Below are 24,108 nucleotides of genomic sequence, written 5' to 3' on the forward strand. Positions count from 1 at the left end.
ACAGACGGACAGACGGACAGACGGACAGACGGACGGACAGACGGACAGACGGACGGACAGACGGACAGACGGACGGACAGACGGACAGACAGACGGAAATGGGAGACCTATTTCTTCGTCTTCTAGGGGTCATGAAAGATCGAGAAAACGTAAAAGTAGAGAGTCGGCCGACGGACTCGATTACAATACTTCCTTTGCTTACGCTCGGGAAGTAAAAATACTATTCGTTGAATTATGTAGCGTTGTTTATTAGAGGGTGGTTGCAGACAGACTCGTAGTCCGTTCGAAATATACATTGAATTGAACAGTGAAACGGGTGGGGGTAGAAACATGGGGTTGGTACCAGTGGTACCAACAGTGATAAATAAACTACAGTTAGTGTAACGTCTAGTTATCAATCCTATACCAACCCATTACAAAAACTGGTGGCAGCGGCGGGATACCGAAAAAAAGAAGATTCCAAAAACAAATTGTGTGGTGTTTGGTTATATTATGGGATACCAGTACGCCAATATACTGCTGTAAGTTTCAACACTCCGGAAATCAACTTAGAAAATATCGAAACTCCTCGTAATCCAGAAACTCTTCGCGATCCAGAACCTCCAGTAACAATGTCGCATCCAGAATATTTATCTCTCGCCGGTATGATTTGTAAATTCGACGGTTCGTCCGATCAACTTTACGAATTCATAGATAACTGCGATCAAGCCATGGAACTAATTCAGAACGAGTATCACGATAAGTTATTTAAATTAATCAAAATGAAATTAATTGGAAATGCCAGAGCCCTAACGCGAAATCGTGAGTTTACTAATTGGAAAGAGTTAAAATCTTATTTAATTGACCTATACGGAGATAAAAGGACAATGGGACAGTGGCAACTCCAACTAAATTCGTGTCGTCAAGAGAATCATGAATCATCTGCCGAATTCTCTACTAGAGTAGAAAATTGTTATGTAAAATTAATAAACTGCCTAGATTCAAATTTAACTCGGGAAGCCCGACAAGCCAACGTGCAACTCTTAAAAGATCAAGCTTTAAATGTATTTTTAAGCGGATTGAACAAAAATCTGCAATTGTTAGTTAAATGTCAAAAACCAGCATGTTTTAAAGAAGCAGTAGCTTTGGCTGTGTGGGCAGAGCAAGAACTAATATCTCAAAACGAAATCCGGAAATTTCAATGTAATAACTTTGCAAGTAATTCATATAATAAATATTGCACTTATTGTCGGAAAACGGGACATGTTTTAACAAATTGTCGAAATAAGAACAATGATCGAAACATCCATCATATTTATAAAAACACTTCCAATGAATCAAGTTCTAACAATTTTTCCTATCATCAGAAACTTAATTCTCTTCCTCCTGGACCAAAATTTTGTAATTACTGTAAAAAAACAGGTCATGTAATTTATGAATGTAGGAAAAGACAATTTAACAATCAAAGAAATCAAAATTTCACTATCACTAATCAAAATAAGAACAATAACCAATTTAAAAATCAGTCTTTAAACTTAACGGGTATTTCAGGGACTCAAACGGCCGCCCTGAAACACACCCATCTTCAGGCCGAATCTCAACATTAAATCTTTCTTCAACCTCTTATGTTTATTTGAAGTCGAACCAATTACTAAATAATAATTATAAATTCCTCATAGATTCTGGTGCTGATATTTCATTAGTAAAATTATCTAAACTTAGGGATGATGTTTGGTGCAATACTGATGACCCAGTAACTTTAAAGGGAATCGATTCAGATCCGAATAAACCAATGAGAACAATAGGTCGTTGTATTCTTAAAATTTATATCGGAAATTCAAAATTCGAACATATATTCTATGTAGTACCTGATTCTTTCCAAGTTCCTTTCAGTGGTCTTTTAGGTAATGATTTCTTTAAGGCATTTAATTGCTTAATCGGCTACGAACGAGACAGATTTTATGTCGGAAGAAAATTTTTTAAACTACATCATACTGAGCCTTTTATAGAAGAGAATAAACAATTAAATCAATCCTCCAGGTCAAATTCAATTGCACATTCTAATCCTAACTCTCTTAATCCTGATGTCAAATTTCAGTTAGCACCACGTTCAGAAACTATAGTAAAAGCTTATGCATTGAATGGAGAAATCAAAGAAGGCACTTGTCCTAAACTAGATCTATTAGAAGGTGTTCATATCTGCCCAAGTTTAGTAAAAGTTGATGATAATAATCTATTCGTCACTACAATTCTTAATACGACAGACAAGACTATTAACGTGAAGGCAATTGACATCGTTCTAGATCCATTACCCGAAATTAATGAAACAATCGCAGAATTAAATATCATCAATACCCCCGAGCAAAATTCTAAGGCCGAACGTTTAAACCAAATTTCCTCATTATTAAGAACAAACCATTTAAATAAAGAAGAAAAGGATTCATTAACCAAATTATGTTATCAATATAATCACATTTTTCATCTTGATGGGGACATATTAACACATACGGACTCAATTAACCATAATATTCCCACATCATCAGAAGCTCCTATTCACACAAAAAGTTATCGTTTTCCTGAAATTCACAAAGATGAAGTAAATAAGCAAATCGATAAAATGATAGAACAAGATATTATACAACCTTCTACTTCCCCGTGGAATTCACCCATCTGGGTTGTACCGAAAAAATTAGACGCGTCCGGACAAAGGAAATGGCGAATTGTAATAGATTATCGTAAACTAAATGATGTAACAATCGGTGATTCATATCCCTTGCCAAATATTTCTGATATATTGGATCAACTGGGACATTCCAAATACTTTTCAATAATCGATTTAACATCCGGTTTTCATCAAATATTGATGGACCCTAAAGATGCGCCAAAAACAGGGTTTTCAACTGCTAACGGTCAAATTGAGTTCAATCGGATGCCTTTCGGTCTTAAAAACGCGCCCGCAACATTTCAGCGTTTAATGAACACGGTCCTAGCAGGAATTCAAAATTATCGATGTTTTGTTTATTTGGACGATATCGTTGTTCACGGTCATTCGTTAGAGGAACATAATAAAAGATTAAAAGAAGTATTTCAACGACTAGCCGAACATAATCTAAAAATTCAACCGGATAAATGCGAATTTCTAAGATGCGAAGTCATTTATTTAGGTCACAAAATTACCGATCATGGTGTTAAGCCAGATCCTGACAAAGTTAAAGCCGTTCTACACTATCCGACTCCTAAAAACGTAAAAGACATTAAAGCCGTTCTTGGACTTGCCGGATATTACCGCAGATTTATTAAAAATTTCTCACAAATTGCTCAACCATTAACTAAGTTATTAAAAAAGGATCAAATTTTCAATTGGACAAGCGAACAACAAAATTCTTTCGAAACATTAAAATCATCTTTGTCTAATGAACCTATTTTGCAATATCCAGATTTTTCCAAACCTTTTTGTCTAACTACGGATGCTAGTAATACTGCAATCGGTTCAGTTTTATCTCAAGGTAATGTTCCACTCGATCTGCCCATCGTATATGCAAGTAGAACCTTGAATAAAGCAGAATTAAACTACTCTACAACTGAGAAAGAACTTTTAGCTATTGTTTGGAGTATTAAACATTTCCGTCCATATCTTTATGGTAGAAAATTCAAAATTATTACTGACCACCGTCCCTTAACATGGTTGTTTAACGTAAAAGATCCAGGATCAAGATTAATAAGATGGCGATTAGCTCTAGAAGAGTATGACTATGAAATAATTTACAGACCCGGAAAACTAAACCAAATCGCGGATGCCCTAAGCCGAAATCCCATTGAAGATAATACAGTAACGATTAATTAGATAACAGCAAACGATAAGCAAAATAATGATACATATTCAGAATTCTTACATAAACTAAAAACCACGATTTTAAGTAATAATAATCTCGAAGAAATTAGCGGCGATCCTATAGATTTTTCTGATAATATTGCATTGACTATTTCTAGTGATTTAGAATTCAGAGACCCTCATCAAATCGAACTTATCAAAAAGTATCCAAATCACATACAACTCTTGCAGAGCCAGCAGTTAGAATCAAATAAAATAATCAAAATCTCTGAAAATGAAAAAAAATATTATATGATTACTAAATCGTACTATTGGGAAAATTCATCATATGAAACTCTTTTTAACCTATTTTCAAAACTAAAAAACAATCTAATTCAAGACAATATTAATACAATAAATCTAGCCAGACCAATATTAACCCTTGATAAATTACATTGGCATAAGGTGCGTTCAATTATTAGATATGTTTTTAAAAATACCGATATTAGAATCAAAGTTTTTTTTAACAATTTAATCACTCCCCGAAATCTAGACGAGATTAAACACATTTTAATTGAAAATCATTCAAACCCAAGTTCAGAACATTCAGGTTTCCACCGTACTTATCATCGCGTGAAACAAAATTTTGTCAAAACTTGCGAATCATGTCAAAAAAATAAATTAGTCCGTAAAAAGAATAAGCAACCCATGGTCATTACAACAACAAGTGAAGCTCCTTTTGAAAAAATATTTTTAGATATTGTCGGACCTCTGCCATTAACTGAAAACGGAAACAAATTCAGTTTAACTCTACAAGATGACTTAACTAAGTATTCTCAAGCTTATCCTATACCCAATCATGAAGCCGAAACAATTGCTCAAAGATTAGTTCACGAATTTATTTGTAAGCATGGGATTCCTTCAATGATAGTTACAGATCAAGGTAAAGATTTCACTTCAAATTTATTGAAACAAGTCGCTAAATTATTCAAAATTAAACAAATCAATTGTACTACCTATCATCCACAAAGTAATGGAGCTTTAGAACGAAGCCATCATACATTGGCCGATTATCTGAAACCTTATATCGATGAAGATCAAACAAATTGGGACCAATGGATAGATTTTGCGATGTTTTCATATAATACGACTGTTCATACGACAACCAAGTTCACTCTCTTTGAATTAATTTATGGAACCAAAGCTAATTTACCAACAAGTATAACGAAAAATCCAGAATTTAAATATACTTACGATGACTACATTGATAATTTAACCTTAAAATTACAGAAATCTCACGAAATTGCTCGAAAACACATTTTACAATCGAAGGAAAATAATAAGCAATGCTATGATAGAAAATCTAATAATCAAAATTTCAAAATTGGTGACAAGGTCTACCTATTAAATGAACAATCTAAGCCCAACAGATCAAAAAAACTCACTCCAAATTATAAAGGCCCATACAAAATAATTGAAATAAACTCACCCGTGAATTATACCTTGCTCATCGGTAACAAAAAACAAAAGGTTCATGGTAATAAACTAAGAATTTATAATCATTTTCCTAACGGATACGAAAATTAATACAATAAACCCAAAAAAAAATATACTAAACTCATTAATTTACACTAACTTTGTAATTATAATTAATTAAAAATCTTCCTTTCAGACAACTAACCACAATTTCAAATCTATTCATCATCCACCGTTCTTAATCTAAAATACACCGAAATTTGGTGCTAGTGTAAACGAAATTGCAAATTATATACTCATCACACTAATATAAAATCCCAACAATCCAACACAAAAAACATTTATCTTCATATTTTACCGAAACTAAAAACTCGAAACTTCACTTTTCCAGATGTCGTTTTGAACCAAACATTTTCTGTAACACCATTAACGTTAAATAAATTAAACACGGAAAATTTGAATCTAGTAAGTCATAAATTAAAAATGTTAGAGCAGGAGACCAATAACTTAATCATATCCGAATCACTAATACCAAATGTACCCAACTTGGTTTCATACACTGTTATCATTGTATTCAAAATATTAATTTTGCTTGTTGTAGTCAGGACCACTTATTAGCTCTATTTAAAATATGTTAAAAGACAGAAAGTTAGGTTCCTTCCACGTATGATGAAAAGAAGGAAACCGATCCAAGTTCCTGAAAGCGTTCCGATGCATTCAAACCCATCAGCTCCAGAGTACATTGCAATTCTTGGAAACAGTCGTCCACCGAGTCCAGCACCATCAGAAGCGTCGGTAATTCGTCGCCAAGCTGGGCAAATAAACGACAAATTGAAGGGAACCTATACGAGTACAATAAAGCCCGAATCTCTATTTAATTAAGAAATCAATCCTTGACTAATTTCTTCTTTAAGGGGGGAGGTGTAATGTACCTATCTCCTCATTATCTATGTTTTATTATTTTTGTTCATTATTTTGTAAGTAGCTATTAAGATCCACTTAGTGTGAAAGTCAATTAATGTAACCTTCTGTCACCTTCTGTTCAGTGACGTATATACTTTTACCATTAAAAACGCATTTTCAAAAAGTATAAAAAGGAACTACAAAAATGTAAAAATAACAATAAAAATAAGTACATTGTAATGACATAGTCATTCTCACCGCGTTATTATAAACGACCAAAAGTGATAAATAAACTACAGTTAGTGTAACGTCTAGTTATCAATCCCATACCAACCCATTACATACACAAACAAGTTCGTACTTTATACATTTTAAGAAACTAATAAGTTTTAAATTTAAATCTAATTTAGGACGCAGTGGTTTAACCGCAATATGTACAGTTATTTAACTGATTTTCTTTGCTGAATAATTTTCAATTCTGAATCCAATTTTTCGATTGTTTCTCTAAATTTTCGTTTCTTCTCCATAATTTTTTCGATTAAGGGTTTTATTTGCAATTCGAAACGTTCCACATTCATTTGAAATCTTTTAACATCGTATAACCAAGTATTAATTCGGCTTTCTTTATCATTTATTAAGAAAATAACCGGAACTTTGTCGAAACAAACACGTCTGTTATTCATGACGGTTTGCAATCAAATATTTTTTACATGAGACTGGGGAAAATAATACACCGAACGAATTAAATATTTATTATAATTTCTATTACAGCTTAAGATTGTTCAATTTAGTCCTTATTTCATACATTTTAATTGCTTCTTTTAAATAACTAATTCGTTTTAAATGTAATTCTAATCTACGACGAAGCAGTCTAACTGCACTTGATTTGTTTTCCACATGAACCAATGCCTTCTTCATTCATCGATAAATTCGATATTGATGGTTCGACCGATCGGACCTCTATTTACCAAGTACAATTTCAAGCCGTTCACAATCTTCTGGTTCAGATCGCTGATCACTGAATCGGTGAATTTTTCGGTAAATCTCTGTGGAAGTATCGTTCTAGACTCTTCAAGTTCCACAAATATCTTGTCACCGTACTTTGTAGACAGTTTACTAAAATTTTTTGTTAAAATTTTTTTATTTTCTTCTAAAGTTTTCGCACTCACAAAAGCTTGCAAGTGAGACTCTTTATTCAAGGTAGAAATGAAAGATGACATTTCAACTTTACAAAGTGTTAAATAATTGAATTCAAAAAACTAATTAATTCCTACAGACGAATCCATCGACTTTTATACCAGTATAAAATAGGAGTGGGGATGCGAGATTGCGTCCGAGATCCCTCCCCGACCTAAACGAAAAGAGGGGATAGATCTCGAGATGAACGAGGGCAATAAACGACCAAGGTCGTGCAGCGACAATGATCGCCCGATGAAAAGTAATGGGGGAGCTGGACCAGCTGGCAAGGTCAGCCACGTGCACCGACAAGGTCGACAACAAACGAAAAGTCAATGACCGCTCGATGAAAAGTAGTGGGGGAGCTGGACCAGTTTGACCTCATTTGACCTGGTCTAGAACCCCCACTATATAACTACTTTTTATGACTTACTTCTAACGTCAATTAATGACGTCAAAAGGCCGTCCTTTCTTCGTCATTGTTTATAGATTATATGATCAATTAGACGTGGGTCGTCGTATTCTTTAAAAAGTGGCCTTCATAATGCTTAATTATATTTAGAGCAAAAAATACAACGGCTTAATTAGAAATACACCAAAGACAAGTTTTTTCATTCTAATAATTTCTAATAAAATAATTATTTCTGAAAACTTGTTTACTCTGGAAGTGTTATTTTGCAAGTACCTGCTTGGCAAATTATAAATAGAACATCCGGGGTTGAGCGTATAATAGTGAAAAGACCCTACGGCACAAACAAAGTCATAAAAATTATTTGTCCATTGTCCCTAAAACGGGACAAGGTTTTGAAGAATTCCTTCGTTGAATTTTGATTTTATAAAGACGTTTATAAAGTGATGACGGTTACCAAAAAAATTCGAGAGTGATTAATATTCAGTTTTATTAAATTTATTCTTATCCGTATTTACTATACAATACATCAGATGTTTCGGGTGTGCATTCGGACTTTCCCTTTTGTCGGTATTTATGTTTATTGCACTTCACAGAGAAGTATTCCAATATTTCCAGTTGGTTCTCAACCACCGAAACTTTCTCGTGTATCCGTTACTCACTTCATTTTTAACGCAGTTTTGTGCAAATTTATGCCATTCAGTGTGGGTTTTACTTATTTATAGTAGGTAAGTTAATATCTAATAAAGTAATCAAATTAATTTTTACGTGTTTCTGTTATTTTTGATAACTGTATGTAGATAACAAAAGTAGTTTTTTCAGATAAGCTGGAAAGACCACCATTAATCACTGAAGATACTTCCACTGATTATGAAGAACTTACGGTGATTGTTTTTGAAAATGAGGCACTATAAAATATTGCAAAGGTATGTTACTGCAATTTTTTATGAACTAATGCTAATGAACATAATTTTATTTTAGATTTGAAACAAATACAAAACACATGTGCGAAACGAAAGAAATGCTAAAGGAAACGAGTGAAAAAATCTCCAACATGGAAACGTCATCAAATCTGATAACTGAAAAAGAAAACAAAAACAGAAATTATGCCGCCAAAACCACACCTAAACAAATTTTGACGAATTACAAGATTATGTTTGCATATTAGAACAAGCAGATTTCTTTGTAAGTTAAAAAAAATACAATGAATTCATATATACATATATAACATTAATATTGGATATTATATACCGGTAGATGCCTGTAATACTACGATACTTTTTGGTAACTTACTATTTACACATACACATTTCGCTTCATTGTAAAAAGTATTGACAACGAGATTTTCCTGATAGGCTGTACGTTTTTGTCAATGCAACCATTTTACCATTATCCGTTAGATTCATTCGTCATTTTGTAACGAATTATTGACGTCATTAAAAATAAAATTATTTCAGCGTTTTATTTATTGCATATTTTTTTCTAAAAATCAAAATATAAAAAACGTCTTAAAATGGACAATAAATGTCGTCTCCAAAACCGAATCTACCTATGTTTCGACAATTCAAACACCATTCCTTTTTCTTCCTCGAGCTCTCAACCCGTAAGCATCTAATAAAAATCTGAAAACCGTAACCGTCGCTATTTCTTAAAATCCCCAACGATACCAACAATTCCATCATATTTTTTGGATTTGCATATACAGGGTGACTCAAAAAAATTAATGAATGTGCGAATTTATTTTCTTGATTTAATCAGGAACTACAAAACCAAATGCCTTGATATCTTGGATATGTTTTAAAGTTATCATAGGCATGGGAAATTTTTAGTCAAAATGTATTTGCTCATACCCCCTAAAAAAATGATGACGTCACCTCAAAATTTTGCTGAATAAATTTTATCATAAATGTATGTGCAAAATATGATGAGTCTGTAGTTGAGACTTATCATTCCAGTCATATTTTTTGGATTTGCATATACAGGATGACTAAAAAAATTAATGAAAGTATGAATTTATTTTACTAATTTAATCAAGAACTACAAAACCGATTGCTTTGAAATCTTGGAGATGTTGTAAATTTATCAGAAGCTGGTAAAATTTTGATCAAAATGTATTTGCTCATCCCCCTAAAAATTTGATGACGCCACCGCAAAATTTTGCTGAAAAAATGTTTGAATGTGTAAAGAATATACTTGTGATTTATCACTGCATTAATATTTTTTAGAATTGCTTATACAGGGTGTCTGAAAAAAATTAATGACTCAGTCAATTAATTTTATTGATTAAATCAAGAATTACAAAAATGTAATACGAAAAAAGACATAATAGGCTTGCAGTCGTCACGTTCCCGACAGCGAGGGAAGTACTGTCTAAACTCTTTAGGCCAATTTTTTAGCTTTGCTCATGGAGGGTGACTCAAAAAAATTAATGAATCGATAAATTTATTTTATTGTATAAATCAAGAATAGCAAAACTGAATACTTTGAAATCTTGCAGACGTTTTAAAGTTATTGTAAGCATGGTAAATTGTTGATCAAAATATATCTGTTTACTCCCCCCAAAAAACTGATGACGACATCTTAAAATTTTGTAGAATAAATTCCACCCAAAATGTGCAATGTGTTCTTATTTGTGATCGATCATTGCACTCATATTTTTTAGACTTTCTAAAACATGGAACTCAAAAAAATAATGAATGGGTCAATTTATTTTATTGATTAAATCAGGAACGCCTCACTCCATTTTCCCATAAAATTTTGGGGATTATTACATAGCAAACAAAATTAAAACCAATATTTTAGTAAAAATTTAAAATAAAAATAAAATAAATAAAATAAATCTTCAATTATAACATCCTCCTAATGATAAAAAATTCTAATCCTACATAAGATTTACTAAACAAAAAATTATAAAAATTTACTTAAAAGCTCATCCCCTCAAGCATTAAATAATAACAAGAAAAAAATAACAATAAATAATTTTCCTAATATTAAAATAATTAAATTAATTTCCTAAAAAACCAGATAAATTTAGAAACGAATAACATTTCACTACTATAAATCAATTATAAATGGTTATTCCACAACAAAATAAATTAACTTATAGCTCTTCTAAATTCGGGAAAACCAAATATTTAATACTAAATTAATTAACCCTGATACACAAGGTACAATAAACTAAATCTACTTATAAAAATTAAAAGAAAATCTCTTACAATACAATAAACTATAGTTAACAAAATTTTTTCTAATAAAAATAATAAAAATTAATATATTTCCAATAAAAATTTAACAACAATAAAATAAACAACACCCTAAACTCAAATTAAATTGAATCTCACAATTAACTTTTTAGTGTAAATAAAACGCTTCTCTCAAGCTCTAATTTGATCATTCCAGGCTCATTTTCCAATAAGCCTACTTTGTTACGACTTATTTCACTTTAAAATGAAAGCGACGGGCGATATGTGCATATTTTAGAGCTAAATCAATTCCCATAAATAAAGAACTTACTATCAAATCCAATTTAATTTAAATTTTAATTGAAAAAGCCAAAAATTATTTCATTGTAACCCATTTTAACTTTAATATAAACTACACCTTGATCTGAAATACTTTATAATCAAAAATCATAAAAATTATTATTCTCTTAAAATTTTTATAAACGACGATATGCAAATTAAAAACTAAAGTAAAAATTATCGTGGACCATCAATTAAAAAACAGGTTCCTCTGAACAGACTAAAATACCGCCAAATTTTTTAATTTTAAAGACCATAACTACTAATAATCAAAGAACAAAAATTCACATATGAAATAATAGGGTATCTAATCCTAGTCTACAAACAAATTTTACAGCCTCAAAAACTAATATAGAAAATAATTCAATTTTAAATTTCACCTAAAAAATCAAAATTATAATCCAAAAAATTAACTTTTAACTAATCCCGAAAAACTTTACTTACATAATTTGTATAACCGCTACTGCTGGCACAAATTTTGTTTATGTTAAGAACAATTGCTAAATCTCAAAATAATGAAAATTTAAAATTATGTACTACCAATTAAACCCAAATCTCTATCTAAAACCAATTTAAGCTAAAACTTATATATATACCAATCCTCAAGAAAAACCCTAAGCCAAAATAAAACTTTTACTACACGCCGACCAGGTCTAACCCTAAATGAACTATCTCCCTAGACTTTTTTCACGCCCCCTTTAATTCTTTAATTATAAACGACAAATTTCTAACTCTATATTTATAATTACTTATTTAAATATAAAATGTAATAATAACCATATTTAAATATAATTCCTATTCTATAAAGCTTTAATTATAATAGAGCTAGTAGGTTTTTTTTTATATAAATAATTTATGAGTATCCAATTAACATTAGATAAATTTATTATTATTTAAGATACTATTCTATAATTGAATTATATATATATATATAAATAATTTATTATATAATAATATAAGTATCTAATGATAATATTTAATTTTTATTAAATTTCTCTCTCTTTTTTTTAGAGTCTTTATTATTAAATAAGAATGATATATAAATTGGTATTATATAATAATTAAATACACCTACATACAAATATACTTTCATTATAATAATCAGTTTACGTCATGTATATATAATTGTAAACTCTTCTCTACTATTTAATAAGTTTTAATTATTTGAGCACCCCTGAACAAAACTTTTTTAAAAAATTTTAGAATTATCATGATAATTACCTTGTTAATAAAAAATCAGGAAAAATGGCCCTGAAAAAAAAACGTTTAAATTACATTTTTTTTTTCTAACAATTTTATAATAACAAAAGAAAAAATTCACCCCAATTAACTCTCCCCTTGAACTTTTTTTTTATAAACAAAGTTTTAACAATGAAGTGCCTGATAAAAGAATTATTTTGATAGAATAAATTATGTATAAAAATACCTTCATTATATCTAATAGAATCAAACTATTTCCTAGAGCATCAAAAACCCTTATACGTCTTATACTAAGATATAAAAAGGTAAGCTAAGTAAGCTTATAGGTTCATACCCTGTCAATGAAAGTAAAACCTTTCCCTTTTTAATTAAAATTTACAAAATTGTTTTTATTAATTCCATAATCATAGGAACTCTCATTGCAATTTCATCATACTCATGACTAAGAATGTGGATAGGACTAGAAATCAATTTACTCTCGGTAATTCCCCTATTTTCAGACAGAAAAAACATATTTTCCTCAGAATCATCAATAAAATATTTTATTACACAGGCAATGGCATCCTTAATTCTCTTAATAGCAGTTATAATAACATTGACAACTCAAGAATTTATTAACCCCTTAATAAATTTTTATTTTTCAATAATAATTACAACCGCATTAATAACAAAATTAGGAGCCGCCCCCTTCCATTTCTGATTTCCCGAAGTAATTGAAGGCCTAAATTGAGCCAATTCCTTAATTCTGCTAACTTGACAAAAAATTGCCCCAATAATACTAATTATAAATATTAACCTAAATGAACTTTTCCTTGTTTCTATCATCATCATTAGACTTTTAACAAGTACAATTAGAGGGTTCAATCAAATTAGCCTACATAAAATTCTTGCATTCTCCTCAATTAACCATATCGCATGAATATTATCTACATCAATAATATCGCTAGCTACATGATCAATTTATTTTATTATTTATTCAATCATAAATATTAATATCATTGCAGTATTCGCTACAACTAAATCCTTTTATTTAAATCAAATTATCAACATCATAAACAATAGAAAAATAACCAAATTCTCAATCATAATAAACTTTATATCTCTCGGAGGACTACCCCCTTTTATTGGATTTCTTCCCAAATGAATCGTAATCAACTGAATAACTGAAAACAACTTCATCCTTCTTACTATCCTAATAATCGTTACTACCCTAATCATGCTATTCATTTACATTCGAGTAATAATATCCTCCATAATTATTAGTATCAACGAACCAAAAACATCTACAATTAAATTCAACAACAAAAACCTGATAACAATCAATATCATTACCCTACTTAGTTTAATCTTATCAACCCTTATCATTAATATCTTATAAGGATTTAAGTTAAATTAAACTCGTAACCTTCAAAGTTACCAATAGAATAAACATTCTAAGCCTTGATACTCAAGTTTAAAAAATTACTTACCTTTAAATTTGCAATTTAAAATCATTATTGACTATTAAACCAAAACGAAAAAAAAAAACACTAGCTCTACCAAATAAAAGCTTTATAGAATAGGAATTATATTTAAATACGGTTATTATTACATTTTATATTTAAATAAGTTTAAACAACAGAAACATAAACCTTTCGAAAAAATTGTAAATTTATTTACGGGTTTAAGTTCTATTCTTAAACTGGTAACAGAGTTCAAACCCGTAAATAAATTTACAATTTATCGCTTAATCTCAGCCATATTACCGAATAAATGATTATTTTCTACCAACCACAAAGATATTGGAACACTTTACTTCATTTTTGGTGCATGATCCGGTATAGTCGGAACCTCTCTTAGACTTCTGATTCGAGCAAAATTAGGAAACCCAGGGTCTCTAATTGGTGACGACCAAATTTATAACGTTATTGTTACAGCCCATGCATTCATTATAATTTTTTTCATAGTAATGCCTATTATAATTGGAGGATTCGGAAATTGACTCGTTCCTCTGATACTAGGAGCCCCTGATATAGCATTTCCACGAATAAACAATATAAGATTCTGACTCCTACCCCCATCATTAACTCTTCTTCTAATAAGAAGAATCGTAGAAAGAGGGGCAGGAACTGGATGAACAGTTTATCCCCCACTATCATCCAATATCGCCCATGGAGGAGCATCAGTTGATCTCGCAATTTTTAGCCTCCATTTAGCAGGTATTTCTTCTATTTTAGGAGCCGCCAATTTCATTACTACAGTTATTAATATACGACCACAAGGAATAACTTTTGATCGAATGCCCCTGTTTGTTTGAGCTGTTGTAATTACTGCAGTCCTTCTTCTTCTTTCACTTCCAGTACTAGCAGGTGCCATTACTATACTTCTCACTGACCGAAACATTAATACATCCTTCTTTGATCCAGCAGGAGGGGGAGATCCCATTTTATACCAACATCTATTTTGATTCTTTGGACACCCTGAAGTTTATATTCTTATTCTACCAGGATTCGGTATAATTTCCCACATTATTAGACAAGAAAGAGGAAAAAAGGAAGCTTTTGGTACCCTAGGAATAATTTATGCTATAATAGCAATTGGTCTTTTAGGATTTGTAGTTTGAGCTCATCACATATTTACAGTAGGAATAGACGTTGACACTCGAGCCTACTTCACATCAGCTACTATAATCATTGCTGTTCCTACAGGAATCAAAATTTTTAGTTGATTAGCAACCCTTCACGGAACACAACTTAATTACTCCCCCTCAATATTATGAGCCCTAGGCTTCGTATTTTTATTTACAGTGGGGGGACTAACTGGAGTAGTACTAGCTAATTCATCCATTGATATTATACTTCATGATACATATTACGTTGTAGCCCATTTCCACTATGTTCTTTCTATAGGAGCAGTATTTGCAATTATGGGAGGTTTGGTTCACTGATTCCCTCTATTTACAGGAACTACCTTAAATCCTAAGCTATGTAAAATTCAATTTATTACTATATTTGTAGGAGTTAACATTACATTTTTTCCTCAACATTTTCTAGGATTAAGAGGTATACCCCGCCGATACTCGGACTATCCTGATGCCTATACCATGTGAAATATTGTTTCTTCTATCGGATCAATTATTTCTTTTATTGGAGTGATATTCCTAATCTTTATTATTTGAGAAACATTCTCAGCATCTCGAAAAACCCTAATTCCCCTAAACATAACATCATCAATTGAATGATTCCAAGACTATCCCCCTGCCGAGCATAGATATTCTGAACTTCCTATACTATCCTCATCTTTCTAATATGGCAGATTAGTGCAATGGACTTAAACCCCATATATAAAGTTTAAACTTTTTTTAGAAATAGCAACATGAAAATTATTATTGTTACAAGATAGAGCATCTCCCCTAATAGAACAACTATCATTCTTTCATGATCATACCCTTCTAATTCTAGTAATTATTACAATTCTAGTAGGACAAATAATATCAGGCCTATTTTTCAACAAATTAACCCATCGATTTCTTCTCGAAGGACAATTAATTGAAATTATCTGAACCATCCTACCTGCCATCACATTAATTTTTATTGCACTTCCCTCCTTACGACTAATCTACATTCTAGACGAAACTAACAACCCCACAATCTCAATCAAAACCATTGGTCATCAATGATACTGATCATATGAATACTCAGATTTCAAAAATGTTGAATTCGATTCATACATAATTCCCTCTCAAGAAATAAATAACTTCAATTTTCGACTATTAGATGTTGACAATCGAATAGTAATTCCCTTTATATCACAAATTCGAATAATCGTTTCGGCAGCGGATGTAATTCACTCATGAACAATCCCATCCTTAGGAGTAAAGGTAGATGCAACCCCTGGACGACTAAACCAAGCTAGATTTACTTCCACTCGATCTACTCTTCTCTATGGACAGTGTTCAGAAATTTGTGGACCAAACCATAGTTTTATACCAATCGTTGCAGAAAGAATTTCTCCCGCATACTTTATTAAATGAATTTCCAAAATAATTGAAATCTCATTAGATGGCTGAAAGTAAGCAATGGTCTCTTAAACCACTTAATAGTAAATTAACACCTACTTCTAATGAAAAATTTAGTTAATAAATAACATTAACTTGTCAAGTTAAAGTAAATATAAAATATTAATTTTTAATTCCACAAATAGCCCCCCTAAATTGATTAACTCTAATAATTTGATTTTCCTCAATCTTAATTATATTTAACACATTAAACTATTATTCTTTCAGATATCACCTCTATTAACTGATTAAGAACTTTAATTGGAATTCTTATTATTCCTACTTCTTTCTGATTAATTTCTTCACGTTTAAATATACTTTGAATAAAAATTACATCATCCTTGCATAAGGAATTTAAAACTCTTATTGGTCCAAAAATTAAGGGAGCAACATTAATATTTATCTCTTTATTTAGACTAATTCTTTTTAATAATTTCCTAGGATTATTTCCTTACATTTTTACAAGAACAAGACATATATCATTAACCCTATCCCTAGCTCTTCCTTTATGGCTATCCTTCATACTATTTGGATGAATTAACAATACAATTCATATATTTGCCCATTTAGTTCCCCAAGGAACACCTCCCGTTTTAATACCTTTCATAGTATGTATTGAAACTATCAGAAACATTATTCGACCTGGGACTCTAGCTATTCGGCTATCTGCTAATATAATTGCTGGCCATTTACTAATAACCCTTCTAGGAAATACCGGAAACTTAATATCAATTTACATAATTAATCTTCTTCTAATTACCCAAATCTTACTATTAGTACTAGAATCAGCAGTAGCCATTATCCAATCCTACGTATTCGCCGTTCTAAGAACATTATACTCAAGAGAAGTAAACTAATGTCACACAAAAACCACCCATTTCATTTAGTTGAAGCTAGACCCTGACCAATTTTAGGATCATTAAGAGCCCTAATTGTTATATCAGGAATTATCAAATGATTCCATTTTTATAACAACTCACTTTTATTTATTGGATTTGCCTCAATATTATTAATTATATATCAATGATGACGAGACATTACACGAGAGGCAACTTTTCAAGGCCACCACAGATATGTAGTAACAATAGGTCTTCGGTGAGGGATAATTCTTTTTATTACATCAGAAGTTTTTTTCTTCATTTCGTTTTTTTGAGGATTTTTTCATAACAGACTAGCTCCAACAGTAGAAATTGGTATACTTTGACCACCTAAGGGAATCACACCTTTCAATCCTACTCAAATCCCTCTTTTAAATACATTAATTTTATTAACATCAGGACTAACTGTAACTTGAGCTCATCACAGACTAATAGAAAATAATTTCAAACAAACAACTCAAGGTCTCACCTTAACAGTAGTACTAGGACTATATTTTACAGCCCTTCAAGCATTCGAATATTATGATTCTTCATTTTCAATTTCAGATGCAGCTTATGGTTCATCATTTTTTGTCGCTACAGGATTTCATGGAATTCATGTAATTATTGGAACCACCTTTCTTCTAGTCTGTTTAATTCGTCATATTAACAATCATTTTTCACAAATTCATCATTTTGGATTTGAAGCCGCAGCCTGATATTGACATTTTGTAGACGTAGTATGACTATTCCTTTACATTTCAATTTACTGATGAGGTAGATATTTATATAGTATAAAAATTATTTTTGACTTCCAATCAAAAGATCTAGAAAATAGTATAAATAATCCAAATTCTATTCATTATAGCCACAGTTATTAGATTAATCACACTCATCCTAATTATAGTTCTAAACCTAACATCTAAAAAAACCATTACAGACCGAGAAAAAAGATCTCCTTTTGAATGTGGGTTTGACCCCAAATCTTCCTCTCGACTACCATTTTCACTACATTTTTTCCTCATTGCTATTATTTTCTTAATTTTCGACGTAGAAATCACCCTATTATTACCAATAATCATCACTCTAAAATCAAACTCTCTTATATCATATTTTATTACAACATCAGTCTTCATTGCAATCTTATTAATTGGCCTATTTCACGAATGAAAACAAGGCGCCCTTAACTGAACAAACTAGGATAATAGTTAATAATAACATTTAATTTGCACTTAAAAATAATTGATTTAATCAATTTATCTTAAATAAGAAGCAAAGAATTGCATTTAGTTTCGACCTAAAAATTTGATTTTAATAATCGTTATTTTTAATTGAAACCAAAATAGAGGTATATCACTGTTAATGATAAAACTGAACTAAGTTCCAATTAAAGAAATATACAAAAATAAGCTTCTAACTTAATAAAAAGCATTAACATGTTTATATTTCTATTTATATAGTTTAAAAAAAACATTACATTTTCAATGTAAAATTAATTAACATTTATAAATACCTGAAAATTTAATAATTTCCGTGATATCTTCAATATCATGCTCTATATAAGCTATCCAAGTTAAAGTATAAGTAATAATATAACTCAAAACAACATCAAAACAAAGAAAATTTTAATTCTATTATACATTAAAATTTGAACAAATGAAGATCCCCTCACTAATAGACCATAAATTTTTTGAGCACCAAAATATTCAGTTCAACCCTGATCAAATGTCTTATAAAGAACAGAACCTCCTACAACAGGGTAATAATTAACTCCAAAAGTAGAAATTACTGGCATATTTCACATACCTGATAAAAATCAAGAAACACCATAGTTATCCGCAAAAATATTTTTATAACTTAAATTAAACTTTGACATTTCATATCCAATTCAAGCTCCTAAAAAAACCATAATTAAAGCCATTAACTTTATATAGAAAAGTAAAATAATAACATAAGGAAAAGGAAACATAATTCACCCCAACAATCTACCCATAAAAACAACAAGTAAAATTAAACCTCTTATTCCCTTACCTAAGTATAATAACCCCTCTATCAGAAACTCTTCCTAAAGAAAAAAAATTTCAATTACCTACCCATCTATAATAAACAAGACGAGCTCTATAACAAACTGTAAACCCAATAGATAAATAAAAAATTAAATAAACAAACAAATTTAAATACCCTATTGACATTACCTCCAAAATTAAATCCTTAGAGTAAAATCCTCTCAAAAAGGGTAAACCACATAAAGATAAACTACAAATATTAAAATACACACAAGTAAGAGGCATAAATTTTACTAACCCGCCCATAAAACGAATATCTTGACAATTACCTAAATTATGAATAACATTACCAGCACACATAAACAATAAAGCTTTAAATAAAGCATGAGTAAGCAAGTGAAAAAAAGCCAACTTATATCTACCCAACGCCAAAATACTCATTATTAATCCTAACTGACTTAAAGTTGATAAAGCAATAATTGTTTTTAAATCAAATTCAAATCTAGCCCCAATCCCAGATATAAACATCGTCATCATAGCAATAAAAAGCAATAAATACATCAAATAACTTCTAAAAGCAAAATTAAAACGAATCAACAAATACACACCCGCAGTTACCAGTGTAGAAGAATGAACCAAAGAAGAAACAGTAGTAGCAGCAGCCATAGCTGCAGGTAACCAAGAAGAAAATGGAATCTGAGCTCTCTTAGTTATAGCAGCCAACAAAACCAAATAAGAAATTATAGATATATAAAAACTACCCTTCAATTCTTCTAAGTAAAAAACATAATTTCATCTACCATAATTTAATATTCAGGCAATGGCCATTAATAAAGCAACATCACCAATTCGATTTCTTAAAGCAGTTAACATACCGGCATTATATGATTTTACATTTTGATAATAAATAACTAAACAATAAGAAACCAAACCTAGGCCATCCCAGCCCAATAAAATTCTAATTAAATTTTTAGGACTAATAATAAGCAACATTATTGAAACTACAAATATAACTACAAGTAAAATAAAACGATTTAAATATAAATCTCCTCTTATATACTCACGAATATAATAAATAACCATACCAGAAATAAACAATACAAAACTCATAAACAAAAGAGACATTCAATCAAAAATAAAAGTCATTACAAACGACGAAGAATTAATCATAACCAAATTAAATTCTAAAAAATAAGTCAAATCCAAAATTATAAAATTAATTCTAACAAAAAACAAAATCAATCTAAATACGGTTATAAAATAAAAATAAATTAAACAAATATTCAATATTATCTAAAATACTATAGTATATCTCTGATTCCACAAATCAAAATTTTATTTAAAGTACCTAGATAAATCCATAAAACCATAAAATCCCTAACTAAAACAAGTAAATTTAATGGAACTCAATGCAATGATAACAATAAAAATTCTCGAAACCTACAAGCATTGATTAAATACATATAGATAGACCCATGCTATTGTTTGGAGCGAACAGGCCAACGGCCGGCGAACAAGAGATGGCGCACCAACAGTCAGCCGTCAAACGCCGGCGAAAAGCTTGGACACCAATCGCGCGCGTAGATAACCCAAATCACAGCAACAATACATTTAATAAAGCTACCACTCGACAGAGGGCGACGAAAACAATGTGTAAAAATCTCATAGTAAGCATTTATATAATTTGCAACGTTGCCAAATGAGCCTAACACAACTTTGCCATTATTTCTAGTCGATTAGATTTTATTTCGTTTAAAAGTTTCTGGTGAATAAATGGAATTATTATAATGAATAAACAATACAAACAAATTATTACTTGTTATTTTAAATACTTGTTAGTGTTGATGAAAACATAAATGGTAATTAAAGTTATTCTAAATACGGTCCGGTCCGGTAGCTCAAATTTTACAGTACGAGTGATATGTTTCAGGACGAGTAGGTAGCCGAGTCTTTAATTTCGAAACGAGTACTGTGAAAAGAGTTACCGGACGTATGTTGTTATGTATTTTATTTCATACTGTCAACATACTTTTTTATTCGATAATATTATTATTATTTTGAGAAAAAATCCAAATCGAGTCACTTTTTCTGACATCGTTAGCAACCGCTCTTTGGTAAATGTTTTAATTTGTTTATTCGTGCAAATCAGCATCATATGTTCAAACACATAGTACTTATAACACTTTACAGGACTTATTGTTTTGTATAATCCGACTCGATGGACGAATGTTTTGTGCAATCCGTCTCGAAGGACCAATGTTTGTGCAACTCGGCTCGTCCTACCAGTATTTTTTGTAATCTGGTTGATACGACAATGTGATACCGAATTGTACTTTGATATTGCTCCAAGGACCTTTGTTTTCTTGCGTGCGAGATAATAAACAGCGTTTGGTTTCGATGTTTAATACAGGACGGTTACAGAAATACTAAATTTACATTTGTATTTACAATAACAGGTAAAGCAAAAGAGACCCAAAAGGGTCAGTGGCCGCTTCCGGAAATGGAACACTTGTCCTTTTTGGCTCAATTTTATCGGACTTGTCCGTTTTTTTGATTTTACCGGAATCGTTCGATCCAGTAAAACGTCAAACTTGACATAGTATAAAGTAAAATAAATAAATTTTATTCAATTTTGACATGTAAACAAACGTTTATTTTGCCGTCAGTAGGCCACTAAAGCTTTGGTTTATCCGGTAGCACCATAAAATTTTTAAACCGCTAGCGAAATAAAATTTTTATTTTGCTGTTTTAAAACCATGGTTACCATTTCTGTAATTTCTCCAATGCCTTGCTGCTCTTTCCATCTAAGGAACTTTTGATACACTTTCTGATTTGCTCTTTTTTGGGAGCAAGTTTTGCCGTTGGAATCTTGCATGATTTTGCAATTTTTCGATAATTTTAGTTTGTTTAAAATAAACAAACACCGTCGCCAGAGTCACATACTACACACACACACCTGATATTGTAACCTAAATTCTACGCATATAAAACTTTTATTTGGTCGCTGTCAATTCTGACTTTTCTCGAATGTGAACTTTGAATCACCAATTTTTTCACAATTTGGGACTTGGGGTTGTCAAAATTGAATAAAAATTACACTCGCGGTTAAAATGAATGTGTAACTCGTGGTCTTAAGGCGCTCGCGGCATACGCCGCTCTCGCCTTAAACTGGCCGCTCATTAAACATTCACTTTAACCGCTTGTATAATAAATAACTATTATGATGTAAATACAATTAAGTATATCGATAATTCGCTACTGAAAATTTATTGAAATATAATTTGTGTTAAAAAAAGATTTTTGTGGTTTTATGGTTTATTAACATAATTTACTTATTTGAAATTAAATATTTTTAATACGTACCACAAGTTCTTGATATTCTTTATTTTTATTCCAAGTAATAATTGTGTTTCCTTTAGTTTTAATCAAGAAAATTTTTCGGTTATTATCTAACATACTTTTGTACATTAAGAAACTCCATTCCACGTCACAGGACGTTACAGGACAATATTTAAATAAATAAAGAAGTCGTTTTATGTGTTTTAAAATTCACTCTGATTTCCGGACTTTAGACTTTTTGGTGTTTCACTTCGGCACAAGAACTAGTCGTATCTCAAAGAAAACAAACAGTGGAATATACCGTATTGTACCTATATTTCATAGTAAAAATGTCTAAATTTTTTTATGAAGAGACAGACTGTTCTAGGAAACTTTACTAAATCTTTTCATTTACGAGCCATTGAAAGTCCGCCGGTCTCACTGATACTTCTTACTTGGCTCCTACGAATGAAGCGAAAAATGCACAGATTGAAAATATAGTAAATGGGGTAGTATGTATGCGTGATATGTCGTTAGACATTAGGTAATTTGCAAATAAAATTTATTTCATTGAAAACAGAAACAATAAAAAACATATCTGTACAAGTTTGGAATCGATATGGCCAGTTGTTTAGAATATGCAAATATGCTTTTGTTCGTATTTACAATTATTACGAAACAGGTTATCAAATAATCTATTTTCACATGGCGAGACTTTCAAGCGGCCGAAGAATTAAAAACCATAAATTTTCATTGAAGAAACAAACTCTTCCAAGAAAATTACCAAATCTTTTAGTTTACGCACTATTGGACGAGCACTCCTTAAAACGGTCAGTATACCTAATCGCATTATTCCATTGATACCTACCTACCGAAAACGTTGCCAGATGAGCCTAACACAAATTTGCGGATATTTCTCGTCAACCAGATATTATTTCATTTAGAAGTTTCTGGTAAATAAATGGGATTATTGTAATGAACACATAAAACAAATAAATTGTGATTATTATTTGTTGTTTTAACCCATTAGACGCTTATAGGCTTATAAGCATACTTTTCTTGAAAAATCGGTAATAAATTTAGTGAAACATCTTTGTGCCTTAATTCCTATTGGTAAACTGGGATTTTGAATAGAGGTCGCAGGAAAATTTTGTATGGTTTTATGGTTTATTTACATAATTTCCTTACTTACAATGAATGTTTTTGATATATAATACAAGTTCTTGATATTATTTATTTTAATTACATTTAATAAACCATAAAACCACAAAAATCTTTTTTTAACACAAATTATATTTCAATAAATTTTCAGTAGCGAATTATCGATACACTTAATTGTATTTACATCATAAAATTTATTTATTTTACTTCATACTATGTCAAGTTTGACGTTTTACTGGATCGAACTATTCCGGT

At 30.7% G+C, this 24,108-nt stretch overlaps 3 protein-coding genes across 3 annotated transcripts; 2 read left to right on the plus strand and 1 right to left on the minus strand.

Annotated features, from left to right (window-relative positions):
- Positions 1 to 14,924: 14,924 nt before the first annotated feature.
- On the plus strand, positions 14,925 to 16,509 carry LOC135119713 (cytochrome c oxidase subunit 1-like; the record flags this gene model as incomplete). Its single annotated transcript, XM_064044104.1, is given in 1 exon segment — positions 14,925 to 16,509. A coding segment is annotated over 1 exon segment (837 nt), but the record flags the coding sequence as incomplete, so codon positions are not given.
- LOC135119705 (cytochrome c oxidase subunit 2-like) lies at positions 15,816 to 16,509 on the plus strand (the record flags this gene model as incomplete). The annotated part of the gene is given in 1 exon segment (XM_064044097.1): positions 15,816 to 16,509. A coding segment is annotated over 1 exon segment (672 nt), but the record flags the coding sequence as incomplete, so codon positions are not given.
- A 2,442-nt stretch (positions 16,510 to 18,951) lies between these two features.
- LOC135119704 (NADH-ubiquinone oxidoreductase chain 5-like) lies at positions 18,952 to 20,630 on the minus strand. The gene has a single exon (XM_064044096.1). It carries the CDS (start codon positions 20,038 to 20,040, stop codon positions 19,450 to 19,452), a length of 591 nt encoding a protein of 196 aa, XP_063900166.1. The 5' UTR covers positions 20,041 to 20,630; the 3' UTR covers positions 18,952 to 19,449.
- Between the last annotated feature and the right edge of the window lie 3,478 nt (positions 20,631 to 24,108).

The sequence above is a fragment of the Zophobas morio genome, unplaced genomic scaffold (assembly GCF_036711695.1).
Source record: "Zophobas morio isolate AGI-343-1 ecotype UQ-CSIRO unplaced genomic scaffold, CSIRO_AGI_Zmor_V1 ptg000283l, whole genome shotgun sequence".
Lineage (NCBI taxonomy): Eukaryota > Metazoa > Arthropoda > Insecta > Coleoptera > Tenebrionidae > Zophobas > Zophobas morio.

Excerpts from the sequence above, each read along its gene's own strand:
- LOC135119704 (XM_064044096.1), bottom strand. The coding sequence starts at position 20,040 with ATGGCTGCTGCTACTACTGTTTCTTCTTTGGTTCATTCTTCTACACTG.